Here is a 19,271-nt window from a genome sequence, read left to right as displayed (position 1 = left end):
TCTCTCCCGGTACAATATCTCCCGATTACAGTCTCTCTCCCAGTACAATATCTCCTGAGTACAGTCTCTCTCCCGGTACAATATCTCTCGAGTACAGTCTCTCTCCCGGTACAATATCTCCCGAGTAGTCTCTCCCCCAGTACAATATCTCCGAGAGCACAGTCTCTCTCCCGGTACAATATCTCCCGAGTACAGTCTCTCTCCCAGTACAATATCTCTCGAGTACAGTCTCTCTCCCGGTACAATATCTCCCAAGTACAGTCTCTCTCCCAGTACAATATCTCCCGAGTAGTCTCTCCCCCAGTACAATATCTCCGAGAGCACACTCTCTCCCGGTACATCTCTCGAGTACAGTCTCTCTCCCGGTACAATATCTCCCGAGTAGTCTCTCCCCCAGTACAATATCTCCGAGAGCACAGTCTCTCTCCCGGTACATCTCTCGAGTACAGTCTCTCTCCCGGTACAATATCTCTCGAATACAGTCTCTCTCCCGGTACTATATCTCTCGAGTACAGTCTCTCTCCCATTACAATATCTCCCGAGTACAGTCTCTCTCCCATTACAATATCTCTCGAATACAGTCTCTCTCCCGGTACTATATCTCTCGAGTACAGTCTCTCTCCTATTACAATATCTCTCGAGTACAGTCTCTCTCCCGGTAGGATATCTCCTTGAGTACAGTCTATCTCCCGGTACTAAATCTCCCGAGTACAGTCTATCTCCCGGTACTATATCTCCCGAGTACAGTCTATCTCCCGGTACTATCTCCCGGTACAGTATCTCTCCCAGCACACCCCATCCTCTGGTTTCCATGATGTTTAGAACAAGAACAGACTCAGCTTTCCTGCAGTCACGCCCCCCCCCGGCATCCTCATCCAATTGTTGGCTGGCGGAGAGGTGACGCAGGCGGCCCGGAACACGTGACCACAATGGAATGCAAACAATGCGGTGAACGTCCAAGTCCGTCCTGCCGTATGTACCGCTTGTGGGGGGAGAGCGGAGACCCGGAGCCGAGCCTAGCCAGAGAGCTGAGCGGAGACAAGGCCGGATACAGGTAATGGTACTTCCCTCTCCCCGCAGACCGGGCACACGTGTGCAGACATAGGGAGCTCCATACCGGGGAGTGGAGATCTTCTGTACGGCTGGTCCGGCCATGGGAGTCTGGGGGGACTATGTAGTACTGTAGAGGGGGGAGATCCGAGAGGATGGAATGAAGGCTGGGCACTGGCCATGGAGATCCACAGAGGGGGTATGTGGTTCTAGAGAGGGATCATGGAGATCCTTGAGAGGGTTCATGGAGATCCTAGAGAGGGTTCAAGTTGATCCTAGAGAAGGTTCAAGTTGATCCTAGAGAGGGTTCCAGGAGATCCTAGAGAGGGTTCAAGTTGATCCTAGAGAGGGGGCATGTGGTTCTAGAGAGGGTTCATGTAGATCCTAAGAGGTAGCATGGAGATCTTAGATAGGGGGCATGGAAATTTAGAGAGGGGGCATGGAGATTTCAAGAGGGGCATGTGGTTCTAGAGAGGGTTCATAGAGATCTAGAGAGGCTTCATGTAGATTTAGATAGGGGCATGTGGTTCTAGAGAGGGGGCATGTAGAACTCAGGAGGGGGCATGTGGTACTAGAGAGGGTTCATGTAGATCTAGAGAGTAGATTGGATTTTATAGCGTGGCATATGAATCTAAAGTAGAGATATGTGAATCTAGAGATGGGGCACATGGTACTGAGGAGTGGACATGTTGTTCTAAAGAGCCGGGGAGGTTGCATGTGGCCCTGGAAAGAGCATGTTTTTGTAAGTAGATCTTTTGTAGATTTAGAGGAGGAGAATGTGGCGCTAGAGAGGGCATGAAGTTATAGAGAAGTGGTGTTCAAGACCTAGAGAGGTGGCATATGGTGCTGAATAGAGTGGGCATGGAGTTGTGGAGTGGTCGCATGTGGCATGGAGTTCTAGAGAGGTGGCGTGTGGTGCTGAATAGAGAGGACACAGCGTTCTAGAGAAGAGGTATGTGGCATTGAATAGAGAGGGCATGGAGTTCTAGAGAAGAGGTATGTGGCATTGAATATAGAGGACGTGGAGTTCTAGGGAAGAGGTATGTGGAATTGAATAGAGAGAGCATGGAATTCTAGAGAAGTGGCACTGAATAGAGGGCATGAAGTTGTAGAGAGGTGACGTGTATCATTAAAGAGAAGGCATAGAGTTCTAGGGAGGGGACGTGGCACTGGAAAAGCAGCAAGTAGTTGTAGAGAGGTGGCATGTGGTACTGGACAGCGGGTATGTAGTTCTGTAAAAGTTTTATGTGGCCCTGAAGAGATAGGCTTGTAGATCTATTGATGTTGTGCAGTGCTGAAAAGAGGGCATGGTTTTCTAGAGAGTTGGCATGCAGCATTGGAGATAGAAGGAATGGAGCCCTTGAAGCATGGTATTCAGCAGACCTATCATGGTAGTGGTGCCATACTGCACCGAAAAAGTGAGCTCTAGAATAGTGGTTGCATCAACAGAGGGCATTGTGGCCACTGGGCACTGTAGTGGAGGTATGTAGCAATGAATCAGACTTGTTGAGTGGTTATTTGTAGGTCTGGAATGCAGTGTGACAATGTAGCTGATCTATGGGTTTTGTGGACAGGGTGCATACAATTCTACCATGTGTAGAAGATATGTAGTTCCAGAAAGACCACTCATGCATTAATGGATACACAGTTCCATAGGTGGCATGCAATGCTAAAGGGAACAGTACTGGAAAAGTGGTATGCATCTAAGGGTGGTATGTAGTTCAGAAGAGGTGGCACACAGCGCTCTAGTATATTGAGGCAGCATAGGGCCCTGCAAAGTGGACACATACCACTTATGGAATGGACACATCATTCTGAAGTGACAGCTCTGATGAGCAGCAAATTGCAATGTGTACCATGTAGCTGGGAAGCTGGTATATGATGATGGCGTGAACAGCATAGAGAAGACATTCTGTCCTGTATAGGAAGGTACGGCCACTCTAGAGGTGGCATTTAGTATTGGCTTGCAGTACAAAACTGGCATGAAGCTGGGGAAGTGCTATGAAGTTCTGGAATGAGGCATGAGCATTGTGGAGGGGTCCTACAACTCTGGAGAAGTGTCATGACTTGTGAACATGATGTAGGTGGTATGTATTACAGGAATGTGGGCATCAGTACTGGAGACCTGCAGGTGGAATGAATGTGGTAGAGGGGGCCACCATGGGGTACATCCAGAGATGCTGGAGGGTCGGCAGCAGTGGACATACAGTAGGTCATACTGTCCTGAATGTAACTATTACTTCTTTGAAGTCATCAAAACAGCAAAACAAAGCATGCTATCAATGTAGACATGTCCTGTATCCTAAATTACATTTATCATTAGATTACAGTTATCACAATTCCTTTTTGAAGACGGAATGAGTTGATACCACTTAGAACAATAATTTTCCTTTACTCCTTGATCGTGCTAGATCATACTTGGTCAAATCAGCTTTATGGTTTGCTGTGCTTTTCTTTTGCCTTAGTAAATAAGATTTATGCCAATTTTATACATCTGTTATTTTTGAATCAATTAAATATCTAACAAACAGGGTCTTCTGATTCCTCCTGTATGGAATTGTAACTGGACTGTCTGCCTTCATGTTGTAAAGCTCTGCACAAACCAGGGTGGATTTGATTTAAATCACTAGTGAAAAGGCTCGATTTAAATCATCATTTTTAAAGAGCAACTGTCATCTCTGTCCTGTAGTGGCTCCTCCCCTGACCTGCTGTTGACTCACCGACAGTCCCATTCACTTTAATGGGACGGCTGGTGATGCGGCAGTGACACAACAAGGTGAGGGACATGGCAGCAGCAGGTGATTGGATGCCCACTAAGAGGCGCTGCCATGATGGATCTACAATGACAGGTGCTCTTTAAATGTAAGGAATCCAACTCATTCTTGCTGGTAGTTAGAATCTTTAATTTTGCAAACCAAATGAATGTTTCCTTTTTAGAATAATAAGCTATCAGGTTAGTAAAACAGCGATATCAGAACCGATTTTAAGTTAATGGGTTAATCACACATAGCTGGAGAACTACTCAAATTCTTTTATGTCATGTTTTATCTTATGGTTACTGTGCAATTGTGTGAATGCATCAATGCAGTGCATGTTATCTCAGCTTGCAGAGCTTGGATTCATTGAATGAGTTTACCAAAAATGTAAATATTGCAGAATATACAGCCTCATGCTACATAACGAAGCTCCATGTCATGCTGAATAAACTAAATTATTAATGTATCTTAAATAGAAAACTATCTTTAGATAGATTTTTACTCCAAAAGCATTTTATTAAAATTTGCTAAAAATAAAAAAAATCATATTTAAATAAAAAAAATCCAATTAAAAAAAAAAAAAAAGATATATCTATTTTTATCCACCCTGGTTTAAGAGATGATTTCTAGACATTCCCATTGTTCTAGTTTCTTACTCTGCTATATCTGATTATGGAGAATTTATCACTAATGGATTTATGCTAGAATCTGAATATTCGGTTTTATGTTATTTAGCAGTTCATTGATACCGGTATCCGTGCCGATACTAAGCATTTGCACGAGTACTTGTGAATGCATCAATGCAGTGCATGTTATCTCAGCTTGCAGAACTTGGATTCATTGAACGAGTTTACCAAAAATGTAAATATTGCTGAATATACAGCCTCGTGCTACATAACTAGGCTCCATTTCATGCTGAATAAACTAAATTATTAATGTATCCTAAATAGAAAACTATCTTTACATAGATTTTTAGTCCAAAAGCATTTTATTAAAATAAATTTGACAAAAATAAAAAAATCATATTTAAATAAAAAAAATCCAATTTAATTTTTTTTTTTTTTTTTTAAATCGTTGATTTTTATCCACCCTGGCACAAACTGTTGGCACTATATAAATCCTGTATTATAATAATATTAGTGATGGCTTATACCCCACCAAATCAATAAGTTCACATGTGACCTATTAACATTCTTTTCAGCAGTCAATTAGACACGGCTCTTCAAAACTATTAGCATGATATTTATATTGACATTGTTGCCCTGTTGTCATCTGTGCATGACATGCCTAAAAACCAAAGTCTCTAGAAACTGTGGTGGGTTGGCCTTGCCTAGAGCATTCCTGTTGCATGAGAGGCACATGGGGATTTTTTTCCTCTCTCTCTTTCTTTTTCTCTGTATGCTGATCGGACTGTAAATTCTCCCCAGCTTGGAATGTGCCTCTGTGACTGAGGAGTTGACGCCAAAAGGAAAGAGGAGGAGGTGAAGGAGGAACTTTCAGCAACTTCCCAAAGAGAAAGAAGTCGTCCTATTCCTTGGATTTTTTTTCTTTCCTCTGTTACATTGAACTCCGTGCCTCTGTAAAGGAAACTACTAATGCGAATAACTGAAAAGCGGCACTACCAGGACTGGGACACTAGCCAGGGTAATGTACAAGGCAGTTTGCTCTCTCTTGCACTAATGACTGTTTGGAGTTGTGTTTGAAACCAAGTTGCCAACTTGCTGGACATGTCCTCCAGACTCTTTAACAGAGGAGTGTCATGAGGCCACATTTATTAGGTGGAAAGTAAACATGTTGGAGTAGTTTAAGGCTGCTATTTTGCAGCCATGTGCCGAGTCTCTTGCCACACCAAGAGATTAAAGAGCCAGTAAACCCCCCATTTTTGTGTCCTTATGTTTTAAAGCATGATCTCTATATGGGTGCCCAGCCTTTCCTTTATATTTTTATTAGTAATAATTACCTGGGTAATCTTGCTGATTTAGTGCACTTCCCTGTTGTCAGTGACAACATTATAGCAGGCGATCCTCAGACCGCTGCGTTGCCACTCTGTAAGTTCCTTTCTAGGAAGCTTTCACTTCCACCTTTCTCCTCTGGAAGTCACCCCACATGACCCTTTTCATCAGATTACAGGGCGACTCTAGCAGGTTGACTAACATCTGCTCCCTCCCCCTTGCTGTCCATTCCATCCATTCCATGTTATCATCTGCATCGGACTTCGTGGGTGGTGACTTCAGCTTTTATTGATGGTCTTCTTCTTCCCGTTGGCTGTCCCATATCTTTTTTCTTTTCACATGTTACCACAAGAGTGCCAACTAGCTCTGTGCAGCGCTGAGAAAACAGTCCAGTTCCTGCAGCGACGCAGTTTTTGCCAGACATTTCCTGTCAACTCCAACTATCAATATCACAAAAAAGGATATTGGGGAACTGGAGAAAGTGCAGAGAAGGCAACCAAACTGATAAGAGGCATGGAGGAGCTCAGCTATGAGGAAAGATTAGAGGAACTGAATTTATTCTCTCTTGAGGAGATTAAGGGGGGATATAATCACTATGTATAAATACATCAGTGGTCCATATAGTGGACTTAGTGTAGAGTAATTCACTTTAAGGTCATCACAGAGGACAAGGGGCACTCTTTATGTCTGGAGGAAAAGAGATTTCATCTCCAAATATAGAAAGGCTTCTTCGCAGTAAGAGCTGTATGAAATGTAGAACAGATTCTCTCAAGAGCTGGTCCTGGCCAGCTGAGTAGATTGTTTTAAAAAAGGCCTGGATTCTTTTGTAAATGCACAAAAGCTAACTGGATACCAATATTTATAGGTAAAGTTGATCCAGGGAATATCTTATTGCCTTTTGGGGAATTGGGAAGGGTGCTCCCTGCTGGAACAAATTGCATCATAATTTGTGGGTTTATTGATTTATTTTCTGCTTTCCTCTGGACCAACTCTGGGTAGTATGGGATTGTGTATATGGAGGTTTTTGATTTTTGTGGGGTTTTTTTTGTTTGTTTTGTTTTTATTGGATGAACTTATGTATTTTTCCAACCAGATTAGCTATGTAACCATGTGGAACAGAGCAAGTACAACTTTTTCAAAAGACCACAGTATATAGAGGTGAAAAAAGTATCTGGCAATTCTACTTTCATCTGATCAATACACTGTTAGGTTATATTGTTTGATTCGCTTATGATAAATACGATATAGTTGCATTGAGTTTAATAACGCGTTAACCTTTTGAAGACCAACTTCAACATTATAAGACAGGGAAGCACAACAATACAGTCTATATTTATTACCCATCTTACCTCATTTTCCTTTTACAGACTTGTAAAGTGGCCATGTTGGCCAATACAAAAAATAAAAAAATGTTTCTGATGGCCACAGGGAAAGGAAAGCAGAAGGAATGCCGTTGTCTGCCACCATTCGGCAGAAAACGGCTGGTAACTGTAGAGGGTTCATTAGATTTCCCATGGCAGAATTGCCTCATTTCATGGACAGAATGGATACTTCAAGAGCTTGTGTGGCTATAATGGAAGTAGGAATAAATACCATTTTTATGGAATTGGTTGTTTCAAGCCATGGCTCTCATTCTCGACTTTACAAGCTTCCTTTTGGTGATTAGTACAGCCAGGTAATCTTCATCTCTCTTCTGCAGAACTGTAAGTAACCGTATGTTTAGCGTTGGCAGGATATTCTGTTCTAAGAATAAATTAACAGCTTTGGTACCGTAGTTTGCAAGTTATTCTTTCCATACATAAGGCAGATTTTTTTTTTTTTTTTGCTCAAAATATTAATCTACCTCTGACTCAGAGCAGTGAGACTTTAATCACCCATCTATTAGGAGTGTGGTGATCCCTGCACAACCACAGGTATGTGGACTATGCCTGACCCTGCTGGATGCTGCAGATCTGATGAATCCTTTTGATTCCTGGACTCTAGCAGTGCGGAGAGCAGTACACAGCCTACAAACAGAACGGCTCCTTTCTGATGGCTGTGGTACGCTGCATTGTCTATGCGGGGGATGTTATCCAGTTTACATCATTTTCTTGCCCAGATGTGCTTTTAACCTGTCTTGGTGACCTTTTTAAAATGCCTGTGAAATGCCTTGTTTGGAGGTAATTGGAAGAAGATGTGCCTGAGGCTTATCTACAGTGTTCTGTAACTCTAGGCATTCGACAGCATACGTTCTTGATATTACATATCCAAACATCAATTAAATGCTTCCTGGCAGAGAAGCATCTGGTTCTTTAAACTGGTGCGAGCTTTGGAAGTCTTTTTATTATTTACAGTAAACAGCATGGAAAGAATGTTTGAGGTTTATGTATGGATCATTGATATATAATACGGGAGGTGTAGGCCACCTTCAGTATGTGCTATAGGGTGACAATGAAATATTCTGGAATGGCCCTATAATTCCAGCTCTGTGTATAGCTGCTTTGTGTTGTAACTGGCCTGTTGACATGACATCATTCATTGTATGTTCTCCCTTAGATTTATCAAACCTAGAGCCTGCCATACACAGCTTGAATCTCAGCCTATTCCTTTTTAATCAGTTGAAATTCTTGGGTGGCCCTGGCAGCTCATCTAAAGTTAATTGATTCTTTTTTTTTAACTGGCGTTTGTGAAAGAAGCTCTGAAGAAGGGAGCTTGACTTCTGAAAACATGTTAGCTTTTCTACTAGATGGCTCCGAGATGGGACATGCCTTCTAAGGCTGTATTTCTTGTATATGCCTGCTGTTTTCATGCATGTGTGAGTATGTCTTTGTCTCTTGGCATTTGATTAAATTTTATGAAGGTAATGCACGAGGAGTATTCGCTCTCTTGTGTGTGTTTTTACAGTTCACTGGAATTTTCCTGATTCATGGAGGGCTGCACCTGAGGTTATGCTGATAACTGTTTGAAGTACCCTGGTTTGAGCTCTAAAGTGTTTTTTAAGAATATAGCGTTTGTCAAAGGAGCCTGGTGGAAAATTGCCTGCTGAGCAGTGACTGCATCCAATCAGCCACTGTTTGGGTATTCTGACAGCTGTGGGTTCAGGCTGTCAAAATACAATAGTTTATGGGCAGATTCCTCCATCCACACATCCACATGGTTTAGCGTAAGGCTAGCTTCTGTAATATGGGGACTAACAATCAATTAAAGCAGAGTTCTAGCTGAAAAAAAACTGTAGCTGCTGACTTTTAAAATATAGACACTTACCTGACCCTTGGTCCAGCGGTGTCCTCAGCATGGCTGGGTTCACCCGCTGTCTTCTCTTCTCGGCGCCGGCATCTTCAGTGTGGACACCCAGCTGTGACAGCTTGCGGCTTCACAGCCAGGTGCCCACTGCTCATGCACGAGAAGCTCTGCGCTTTGTGAATGGTCCCTGTAGTCTTCTTGGAACTGTCACGTGTCCCAGAAGACTGCGAGGAGGGGGAGGACAACTTCTGCTTCTGATTGCCTAGACCAGTGGTCTCCAAATTGCGACTCAGGGGCCAGATGCGGCCCTTTGCTTGCCTTTGTCCGGCCCTTGGGGCGCTATTCCTCCCAGTGATCGAAGACACTGTTCTGCCAGCTGACACCAACATGGAGCACTATTCCTCTCAATGATACCAACGATGGGATATTATTTCACTTCCTAATACCAAATGTGGCCATGTTTACTGCCACTGATGCCAGGAAAATTTCCACTTCCTCTGGCCCCCCTAAAGTCTGAAGGATAATAAAGTGGCCCTTTGTCTAGAAAGTTTGGAGACCCCTGGCCTAGGCGATCGCAGTGGGAGTGGGTACCTGTCAATTTTGGGTACCTGCTCCCCAAAGGTGCCAATCCTTAATGGGGAGCGGGGGACAAAGGCTTAAAGCGGAACTTCCCCTTTTGGGTGGAGCGCCGCTTTCAGTGTCAAATCATTTAGGATTTTACACTATATAGTTAGATGGTAGATATAAAGGAGCTTGTGCAATAACATAGTTTATTGTAAATTTTTGTTTATTAAAAATCTTACAAACAACATAATAAAAAACATATTTACATATATACAGAATAATAAAAAAAAAATATAAACAAAAACAGCTTACTTCAGCAAAGAAAACAAACGGTCATTTTGCCGGAAAAAAACAGAACCAATCAAATTGCAATATTATTATTATTATTATCTTTATATTGCACCTTAACAAACCCGAATGTCACCTAAACACACCCTGAGGCTAAGAAATGATCAGACATTGATCCCACGCATGCAGCCTTTTTTCAAAAATCTTATCTTACAAAAATCTAGGGGACGTGAGAGGACAGAAAGAGCAGTCACGCACCCAGAGACTGACAGACAGCAGCTACGGGGACCTGACATTCCTCCACGCCTTTTTCCAGGCTCCCGGCCGCCACCTGTCCTTCTCAAGACCCCTGAATCTTCCCAGCCTCACCCAGAATGTTGTTCACCACCACCTCAACAGGAAGGACTTTTTTGTGAATGGAAACCTGACACGATGCATTCCATGTGTAGTAACGGACTACTATGCTAACTAGAAAAAGTGTCTCAAAATCAAAGTCCCGGTGAGTTTGAAAGGCACCGCAAGACCACTCTGCGTAACTCAAGTGGGAAAGAAAAGGGATCCCCAGAGCCCCACCCACCCGCTTGTAGACTTCTATACTGAAGGGGCACTGAAGCACGAAATGGTCCATCGTCTCCTCCACCTCACCGCACTCCACTCTTGGACAACCACAGTTCTCCGCAGAGCGATGCTTCAGGTTGCCCTTCACATAGAGTCTGCCATGGAATGATCACCAGGCCAAATCCCAAAACTTCAAAGGGATTCTCTCCAGATTCATCAAACGCAGACCATCCCTCATAACCGGCCCTGGGCAATCCCGCAAGGCCAATGGCTCGCTAAAGGCAGATTCAACAACTCTCCTCTCCAGGACCTTCCTAGGAAGAGACTTAATTTCCTACGCCATCACTCTCCATTGCCAAAGCATTTTCAGGCATGGAGCAACATAAACTTGGAGCTTATCATGTTGGACCCTCAGGCTTTTCACTGGCCCACCATTCTCTCAGTAGATCTTTGCATAGCAAGAGACTGGCAAAACACAGACAAAGCTGACATACAGAAATACCGGGATCAGGTAAGTTTTAATCAGGTCAATCCTTTCCCTGTAAGAGAGTTTCCAGTCCTTCCAGCTGGTAACCTTGGCATCGGCATCTTGTAGCCTGCTTACCCAATTTGCAAGGCTGTAATCACTGGGACCAAATTTGATGCCTAAAACTTTAATTTCCTGCTGGGGCTCTGGGAAGGCATCTGGAAGGGTAAAGCCTTCGCCTTCCTCTCCCATGCAGAAAACCTCACTTCTGATTGATCTTTGAACCAGATGCCTCAGCATACTGTTCCATCACTGAGACCACCTCCTCCGCCTCCTGCGTCCCAGAGATGAAAACAGACACGTCACCAGCATAGGCCACGACCTTCGGAGGAGGCTTCCCAGGAATGCCCAAAAGAACTCCACACAACGGTCCTCTCTCTAACCACCGAACGAAGGGATCGATTGTGAACGCATATAGCAGAGGACTCAAAGGACACCCCTGACGCACACCTGAGACAACCTTAAAGTGCCGTCCAATCATATACAAGCATGAAGCTTTCAGCCCCTCTGTATAAAGTCTTTAGCCAATCGATAAAGCCCCCCTCCAGGCCATACTTGCCAAGAAGCAGAAACATAGTTTATTGTATAGTCCGCTTTAGTGCACCTAATGGCGGGAGCAGATGGTATCAGAGTTGGGTTGGTGGAGGACACAATAATCTGGGGCACTCCAGAAAAAAAATCTTTTCACTATTTCACTTTCCGTGCAGCACCTGACTTCTATTGCTGGCCGTACACCAGGCAATCTCACATATTAATCACATTCCATTAGCTTTTGATTGTGAATGATGGCATGCATTGATTCAGAATACCAATGTTGATTCCGCTGTCTCTCGGATGGAAAATTGTCGCTTATGTGGCCAGCGTAGGGCTACATTCATGCCTGTGATTGCTGCACATCTTGGATATATAAAGTGTCATGTAAAACGGTCTAAGGGCTCATGTACACTGCCGCGAGGGAGCCATACAGTGTCAAGAGTGTACAGAACCTGTAAAAAGTCTTCTCTGGGAACCACAGCTGCTGCGTCCAGGGTGGTACGTTTGTACTTGTATAATAAATAATAATATAGTGCAGCGCTGTAATGCTAATAGGGATACATGTAAATAAAAGTAAGTAAAATAAGATGAAATAAAAGTTCATAGAGTCCTTTATACAATAAAAAGTGATTGCAAACGAAAGTTGTGTGAAGACCTCCTCAGCATTAGATAGGTGACTGGAACCAAATAGATAAAATGCGCACTCACCGACCGCGCATTTAAAATGCGCATGTATGCAGTTTTATCCAGATAATCGGCCAGGCATGCGGATCAGCCAAATGCATAGGTCATCCCTCTCCGGTATAAACATCAGCCTTGGGTGCAGTAATATGCCTCTAGGTCCAGAGAGCCTTCTTGCCCAATGTGTTAAGGTAGGTTGAGCTCCCTCTCCCGGTTACACGGTACCCTAGGAATTGGCTGCTGTAAATCTGGAACCTACTCGGGATTCATGCTGGACATGTCACTGTTATCTCCACAGCTTCTGCAGAATCACAACCCACCGAACACCGGAGACCCGCCAAGCAAACCCGGGTCCAGGGGACCCGGTTTAGTTTTCATTCGTCACCCCTGGACCAGGGTTTGCTTGGCGGGTCTCCGGTGTTCGGTGTGTTGTGATTCTGCAGAAGCTGTGGAGATAACAGTGACATGTCCAGCATGAATCCCGAGTGAGATTCATTCTCTCTATTTGTCACCATTATCACCCAAAGTAAAAGATCACAAATTTTAGGTTGTTCCCAGAACAGAAATAGAGAGGACTAGGGCAGGGGTAGGCAACTGTGGCCCTCCAACTGTTGTGGAACTACAAGTCCCACCATTCTTATGCCTCTGGGAGTCATGATTTAAACTGTCAGTCTTGCAGTGCTTCATGGGACATGTAGTTCAACAGCAACTGGAGGGCCTCAGTTGCCCACCCCTGGACTAGGGTATACTAGGACTAGTGACAACCAGGAATTCCCTCACTTTGGAGGGATTTAATCTCACTTCCTTTTTTTTTTCTGCTATGGGACAGGACATTAATATAAAGAAGGCAAAAAAAAGCCTGACAGGGGTTATAATGCTATCCAAAAAGGAAAAAATAATTTGGTCTTTAGTTCTATTGGCTTGTTCACATCAATTGTGGTATGGGAAAGCATGCAAAATTGCCTGTTTTCCCACACTGCACAAATACATACTGCCCTTTTACAGACGCGACCAAGTGCCATTCTTAATGGTTCTCCCACGCATCTAGCAAATGCAGAACCATGTGTTTTGGTGTGGTGAAATTTTAATAATTGCACCGGCACCTTTTTTTGCACATTTCCCACACATAGGACAGCCCATTTAAATGAATGGGTTGCCCTAAAACACAATGTGCAAAAAAAATGCGTGCTTGGATGCACCTCCTGGTGTGAACAAGCCTTAAATGTAAATGTTTTCCAGTTGCTGTAAGTAAGGACTGTTAACCACCAATCAGATTAAAGCAATGGATGCAAAAAAGTCTTATTTATTTACCCGACAGGAGAATTGTCTGTATACTCTGCAGCAAGCAACATGGTGCCCACTTTCATTTTCTTACAGGTAAAGGGATTCTATTTGGTCTTGTGGAGAAAGTCGATAGTTTCCTCTTTCACTGTCTTTGAAAAATGAGGATTGGTATTTCTCCTCCTGTAACAATAAGTCATGCGCCCATTGTTGAGCCGTGTAATAAAGGGTGTCTGGCAGGCGATGATGTGTCTGTTACCTTTTGGTAACGAATTACCTTTGTACAGTGACTAACAATGATCTGTCTCAGTACTGCAAACAGATTGTGGAATGTTAGAATGTGGCGTGCTTGTTTTCTGCCATATACAATGTGGGAATTTCCCTGAATATTCTGTGTCTATTGCCCTGAAGTGATGAAGGATAGAGCCGTATCATCCTCCTTTGGGAGATTGGAAAGATGTTGGATACATTTAGTTTAGTACAAACGCATTAGTTTTTCCAGCTATCAGGATTTGATATACTCAGGTTTATTCATCAATTTGGAGCAGAGAAGAGTGAGAATGCGCAGTAACGTATCTCAGGTTATTAGAGAGCAGGCATATCAAACTGCTGGCGGTTTCTAGGTCACATGACCCCTTTCGCACCTTCTGTGAACCGCTCAGAAATTTTAGAATTTAAAATGATTGAGACCCAAATATTTCCCAGTCAATTCACTTCCTTATACAAGTTTATATCTCCATACTTTGGGAAATGTTTTATGAGTCTTTTCTCTGGTATAAAATGTTATCAGTTGCAAGTATTACCATGTTTGTTACCAAAGTGCTATACTCTTTTTCTGTATTTAGACAAGTGCAGCCCTAAGTAGACATCATGTGGCCCATTGAAGATCTGTTGCCCAGAATTTGACTCCTGTTTCAGTTGAGTTTAAGGCAGGGTGGATTTGATTTAAATCACTAGTGAAAAGGCTCAATTAAAATCATAGTTTTTAAATCGCAACTGTCATCTCTGTTCCGCAGCAGCTCCTCTGACCTGCTGTTGATTCACCGACAGTCCCGTTCACTTTAATGGGACGGCTGGTGATGCGGCAGTGACACATGAGGGAAGTGGCGGCAGCAGGTGAGTGGATGCCCAGTAACTGGCGCTGCCATGATGGATGTAAAATGACAGGTGCTCATTAAATGTAAGGAATCCAACTAATTCTTGCTGGTAGTTAGAATCTTTAATATTTGCAAACCAAATGAAAGTTTCCTTTTTAGAATAATAAGCTATCAGGTTAGTAAAACAGCGATATCAGAACCGATTTTAGGTTAATGGGTTAATCACACATAGCTGGAGCACTACTCAAATTCTTTTATTTCATGTTTTATCTCATGGTTACTGTGAAATTGTGTGAATTCATCAATGCAGTGCATGATCTCTCAGCTTGCAGAGCTTGGATTCATTGAATGAGTTTCCCAAAAGTGTAAATATTGCAGGATATACAGCCTCATTCTACATAATTAAGCTCCATTTCATGCTGAATAAACTAAATTATTAATGTATCTTAATTAGAAAATTATCTTTAGATAGATTTTTACTCCAAGAGCATTTTATTCAAATTTGATAAAAAATAACACAATTCGATTTAAATAAAAAAAAATCCAATTTAAAAAAAAAAAAAAATTTTTTTTATATATATATATATATATATATATATATTTTTTTTTTATCTACCCTGGTTTGAGAGATGATTTCTGGACATTCTCATTGTTCTAGTTTCTTGCTCTGCTGTATCTGATTATGGAGAATTTATCACTAATGGATTTATGCTAGAATCTGAATATTCGGTTTTATGCTATTTAGCGGTTCATTGATACCGGTATCCGTACCGATACTAAGCATTTGTACGAGTACTTGTACTCATGCACATGCTCCAATACTAAAAACCGATACCTTCAAGTCCGCAGACTGTAACTGCCCCCTTTATGGAGAGAGACGCAAGAGGACGTCACGTAAGGGCAGCTTACTGGATGTCTGATGTCACACGTCAACCAGGGTGCGGCAGTGTGAGACAAGACATCCAGATCGCAGAAGCTCTTGACAAGCACTTGACCGCTACACCACCAGGGCAGAGGCAGGTTAGCTGGGCATTATGTGTAAAAAAAACCACAGGCATCCAAGGGTAGTGATTGATTTCACCACCAGGGTAGAGGCACAGCAAATAAGTGTAATTAAATAAATTAGTTAAAAATGTGAAAATAATTATATGTAATATTTAATTTGTAAGTACATTTATACATTCATACACTGCTGGGCTACCACTAAATCACCAGGGCAAGATCTATTGAGTTACAGTTCTTCATAATTATAAAGAAATAGTAATAATTTTTAATTAGTCTAAAAAAAAACTCATGAAACTAAAAATGAGTATCAGTAATTGGTGTCAGTGAGTACTTGAGAAAAAGTATCGGTACTCGTGCTCGGTCCTAAAAAACTGGTATTGGTGCATCTCTAGTGCTATTATTATTGTGGAGGCTTGCATGGGTTTACATTTGTCCCCCTTATTTGGCTTTTCTAACGTTGAATCTAGCTCTGCAACTTGAGGCCCCATTCACACCTGAGCATTTTGTAGTGTGAAGCTCCACAACGCTCGGGGAGAAAAAAAATCAATATTACTTTATGGAGATGGTTCCCATCTCCACTCCAAGTCACCTGAAGCTCAAAGAAGTTTTGCAGCTACTTTTGTAGCCCCATTCAGGCAGATTGATGCGTTTTTGGTGCGTTTTGCATTCCCATAGAAATATATGGAAACACGCTTTTTTTGTCATGCGACCAAGAGCGTTTTTTAGGCATGCCAAAAATGCCAGAACTCAAAAAGCCTGAAAGCCCTGAGCAAATCGCACACAAACGTTTGCACACATGCGTAAAATGCCCAAAAACGCTACGCTCAAATGTGAATGGAGCCTAAGAGTAGAGTGTCATCTGAGGTGTGATTGTCACAGGTTTGTATGCCCCCATCATTTGGTCGTCAGTTGGCACTGCTTCTATGTTCCACTGAAATTCTGGCATTTGACAGTTAAATGTCGGGGGAAAGCTAAGAGGTAGTAGGGTTGGAGCTTGATCTTGGCATGGGCCTAGGATCCAAGGAGGACCCACAAGAATACAGGAATGAATGTAAAGACTAACACAAGTGCTTGCAGTTACTGCATTTAAGCACTGTTGTTACCCATAGAAAAGTTTTAGGTCAAGTCAGGCTCATTTTGACAGTGAACATTCATAATGAAATTTGCCTGGATAAGCCCAATTGTGAGTGTTTTTTCTCTAAAGTGGAACTTCACACAAAAGAGGAAGTTCCGCTGCTTTGAACCCTCCCCCACCCCTCCTGTTTAACTATTGGTAGTTATTTTGGGGGGGGAGCGGGTACTTGGTTTTTGACAGGTACCTGCTTTCACTTCTACTCAGCCAAACCCTTCCTTCCCTCGCAGCCTTTTGGGGCACATCACAGGTCCCAGAAGGCTGCAAGACCATTCACAAAGTGCAGCGTGTCTCGTGTGAGGACAGCGCTGGATCCCTGGACAGGTAGGTGTGCACATATTAAAAATCAGCAGCTACAGTATTTGTAGCTGCTGACTTTTCATTTTTCTGGAGAAGACCGCTCCTCTTTAAGACCAATAAAAAGTCTCTGTGTATCTCATAACCCTTAATACATGGTTTGAAAACCATCACATGCTGTTAAACAGAAGTAAGCCGCTTATTATGGGAGTTGTAGTTTAGTATGGTACAAAGAATAGGTCTGAAACCCTTTAAAACCTAATTGGTTCTTTTTAGATTTCCAGTCCAAATATTTGCTTTATATAAAAACAAACTGTAAATGCATTTATTTCAACTTCATATCAATCTCCCATCTTCATGCTATGTGTGACAGCTGTAGGAAGCACCTGGCTGCTGATAGTAGAGGCTATTGTATTGAATTGACAAACCAATGAGAGGGAAAACCAATAATGAAGAAGGTATTTTACAAAATTACAAGACCTCTTGTCCAACAGTTTAATCAAAAAACAAGGCAAACCCCCAAATAAAGAGAAGGTTTTATTTTTAATTGGGATAGGGCATCGGAAAAATAAGAAAAGACAAAAATAAGGAAACCAGCAATACTGGGGATTGGGATTCTGTAAGAGTATTTATACTGCATTTATTAGTGATTGCCTACTCAAAGGTAGATATACTATGAATATACATTTTTATTGTCAAGTTGCCATCTCCGGGTATCTGTATGAGATATCAATGTTGCAGAGTGCCCTTGTACATCAAAATAGTGGTGTGCTTTGATTAGGACAAAGCAGCCACCTCCTTGGGTCTTTTGGTTGGTGTGGCCAAGCATCATCACAAGCCAACAGCAGGGTGCTAGAGGCAGCCAACTGAGCCAGCAACAGATGGAACTGGTCGTAAGCCCAGCACCCTTTGATAATGTGCATCGCACGAAACGCGTCGGGGGGGCTACAGTATCCGGGCGTCTGGCCACCGCTGGTGGCCATCCTGAACAGTATCTGGTCAGTGTTTCCCTTCATTTTTATCCCTACCATTCATTGTTGTGTTAGCTTTTGATACAATAAACTCAGTGTCTACGGTATCACGCTATGTGGTGTCCCTTTTTGGGCTCTCTTCATTGAGAGTCCCCACTTGCAGAACCTGTTCAAAGGGACCCCAGATGGTGACACGTTTGAGACTCTTGGAGTACCTACCCTGAGTTGCGATTGGAAGGTGTATGACCCTGACCTTACCTTGGCAGTAGATGACCGCTACCTGATGTAACAGGATAATTTCACATGCGTATTTTTGACGCACTTCTGGTGAGTGCGCACTTTTTTTTACCCTAGATTCACCGTGTGGTACACTGGAACCCTGCCCCACGCACTCATTAGGATCTACCGGATCCCCACGTTGGGCCCTCATTTATCTTGGGACTTTTTATTCACTCAAGTTCACCTCAGTGTGATCTGATACTCTGCACTTTATTTTATGCTATAATATGCTGTTCTTATTTATGTTATTTTAGCGCTGCACCTTTATATGTATATGTAGATGGAACTGGTTGGTTTTTCTTTCTCAAAAGGCCCAGGTTCTTTGTGTTACTGAATCACAATGCAACATATGAAACAACTAATGCTAGCACCTGGAGATCCTGAATAAACAGTGTATATGTCCATTATACAGTATATCTTGTGTAATGCCATAGGATTATTTTAAATAAATTGTATGTCCCCAAGTTGAGGTTAAACATTTTCAGCACTATGATAGTCATTTTGTTTTGTTTTTTCAGGTTGAGAATGTGGAACTCTTCCTTATTTGGATGGTACAGGAGCTATTATTACATAACCCTGGATCCTTTACCTGGACAATTTGAGATGGATAAACAAAACTGAACAGCCTATGGTGACCTGGTGGAATAGATCAACTGTATGCTGAGCATATTAACCTGGATTAACCATGAGGCCAAAAACTTTCCCTGCTACCACCTATTCTGGAAACAGCAGGCAGAGACTGCAGGAGATCCGGGAAGGCTTAAAGCAGCCACCAAAGCCGGTGGCTCAGGGTTTATCTGTTGGGCCCAGCAATGATTCTCTGCAAGTTCTGCATAACAAAGATGCTGCAAGACAGCAGCAGCAGCAACAACAGCTACGACAACCGGCCAAATTTGGCCCTTATCAAAAGGCATTGCGGGAGATCCGTTACTCATTGCTTCCTTTTGCCAATGAATCTGGAAATGTGGCTGCTATAGAAGTGAACCGGCAGATGCTGCAAGACCTGGTGAAAGTGGGCTGTGATCAGGTAGGTTGGATACCATAAGTTCAGCTAAAGAATTGTAACCGTTGCCCCCTC

At 42.7% G+C, this 19,271-nt stretch overlaps 1 protein-coding gene across 2 annotated transcripts in view; it reads left to right on the top strand.

Moving 5' to 3' along the window:
* The first annotated feature begins 925 nt into the window (after window positions 1–925).
* The window catches only part of LATS2 (large tumor suppressor kinase 2), a 106,876-nt gene continuing 88,530 nt past the window's right edge, over window positions 926–19,271 (top strand). The window contains exons 1-3 of one of the 2 annotated variants that reach the window (XM_089685791.1): window positions 926–1,054; window positions 5,234–5,450; window positions 18,712–19,220. In XM_089685791.1, the coding sequence (XP_089541917.1) occupies window positions 18,879–19,220 (342 nt within the window). In that variant the 5' untranslated portion in view covers window positions 926–1,054; window positions 5,234–5,450; window positions 18,712–18,878. The remainder of the gene's footprint in view (window positions 1,055–5,233; window positions 5,451–18,711; window positions 19,221–19,271) is intronic. The other variant, XM_089685789.1, reaches the window with a different exon arrangement.

Source organism: Staurois parvus, unplaced genomic scaffold (assembly GCF_062004578.1).
Source record: "Staurois parvus isolate SC_StPar_1 unplaced genomic scaffold, SC_StPar_1.0 ptg000387l, whole genome shotgun sequence".
Taxonomy (NCBI): Eukaryota; Metazoa; Chordata; class Amphibia; order Anura; family Ranidae; genus Staurois; species Staurois parvus.
The sequence above is the reverse complement of the archived record's forward strand: the minus strand, read 5'-3'. Positions and strand labels throughout refer to the sequence as shown.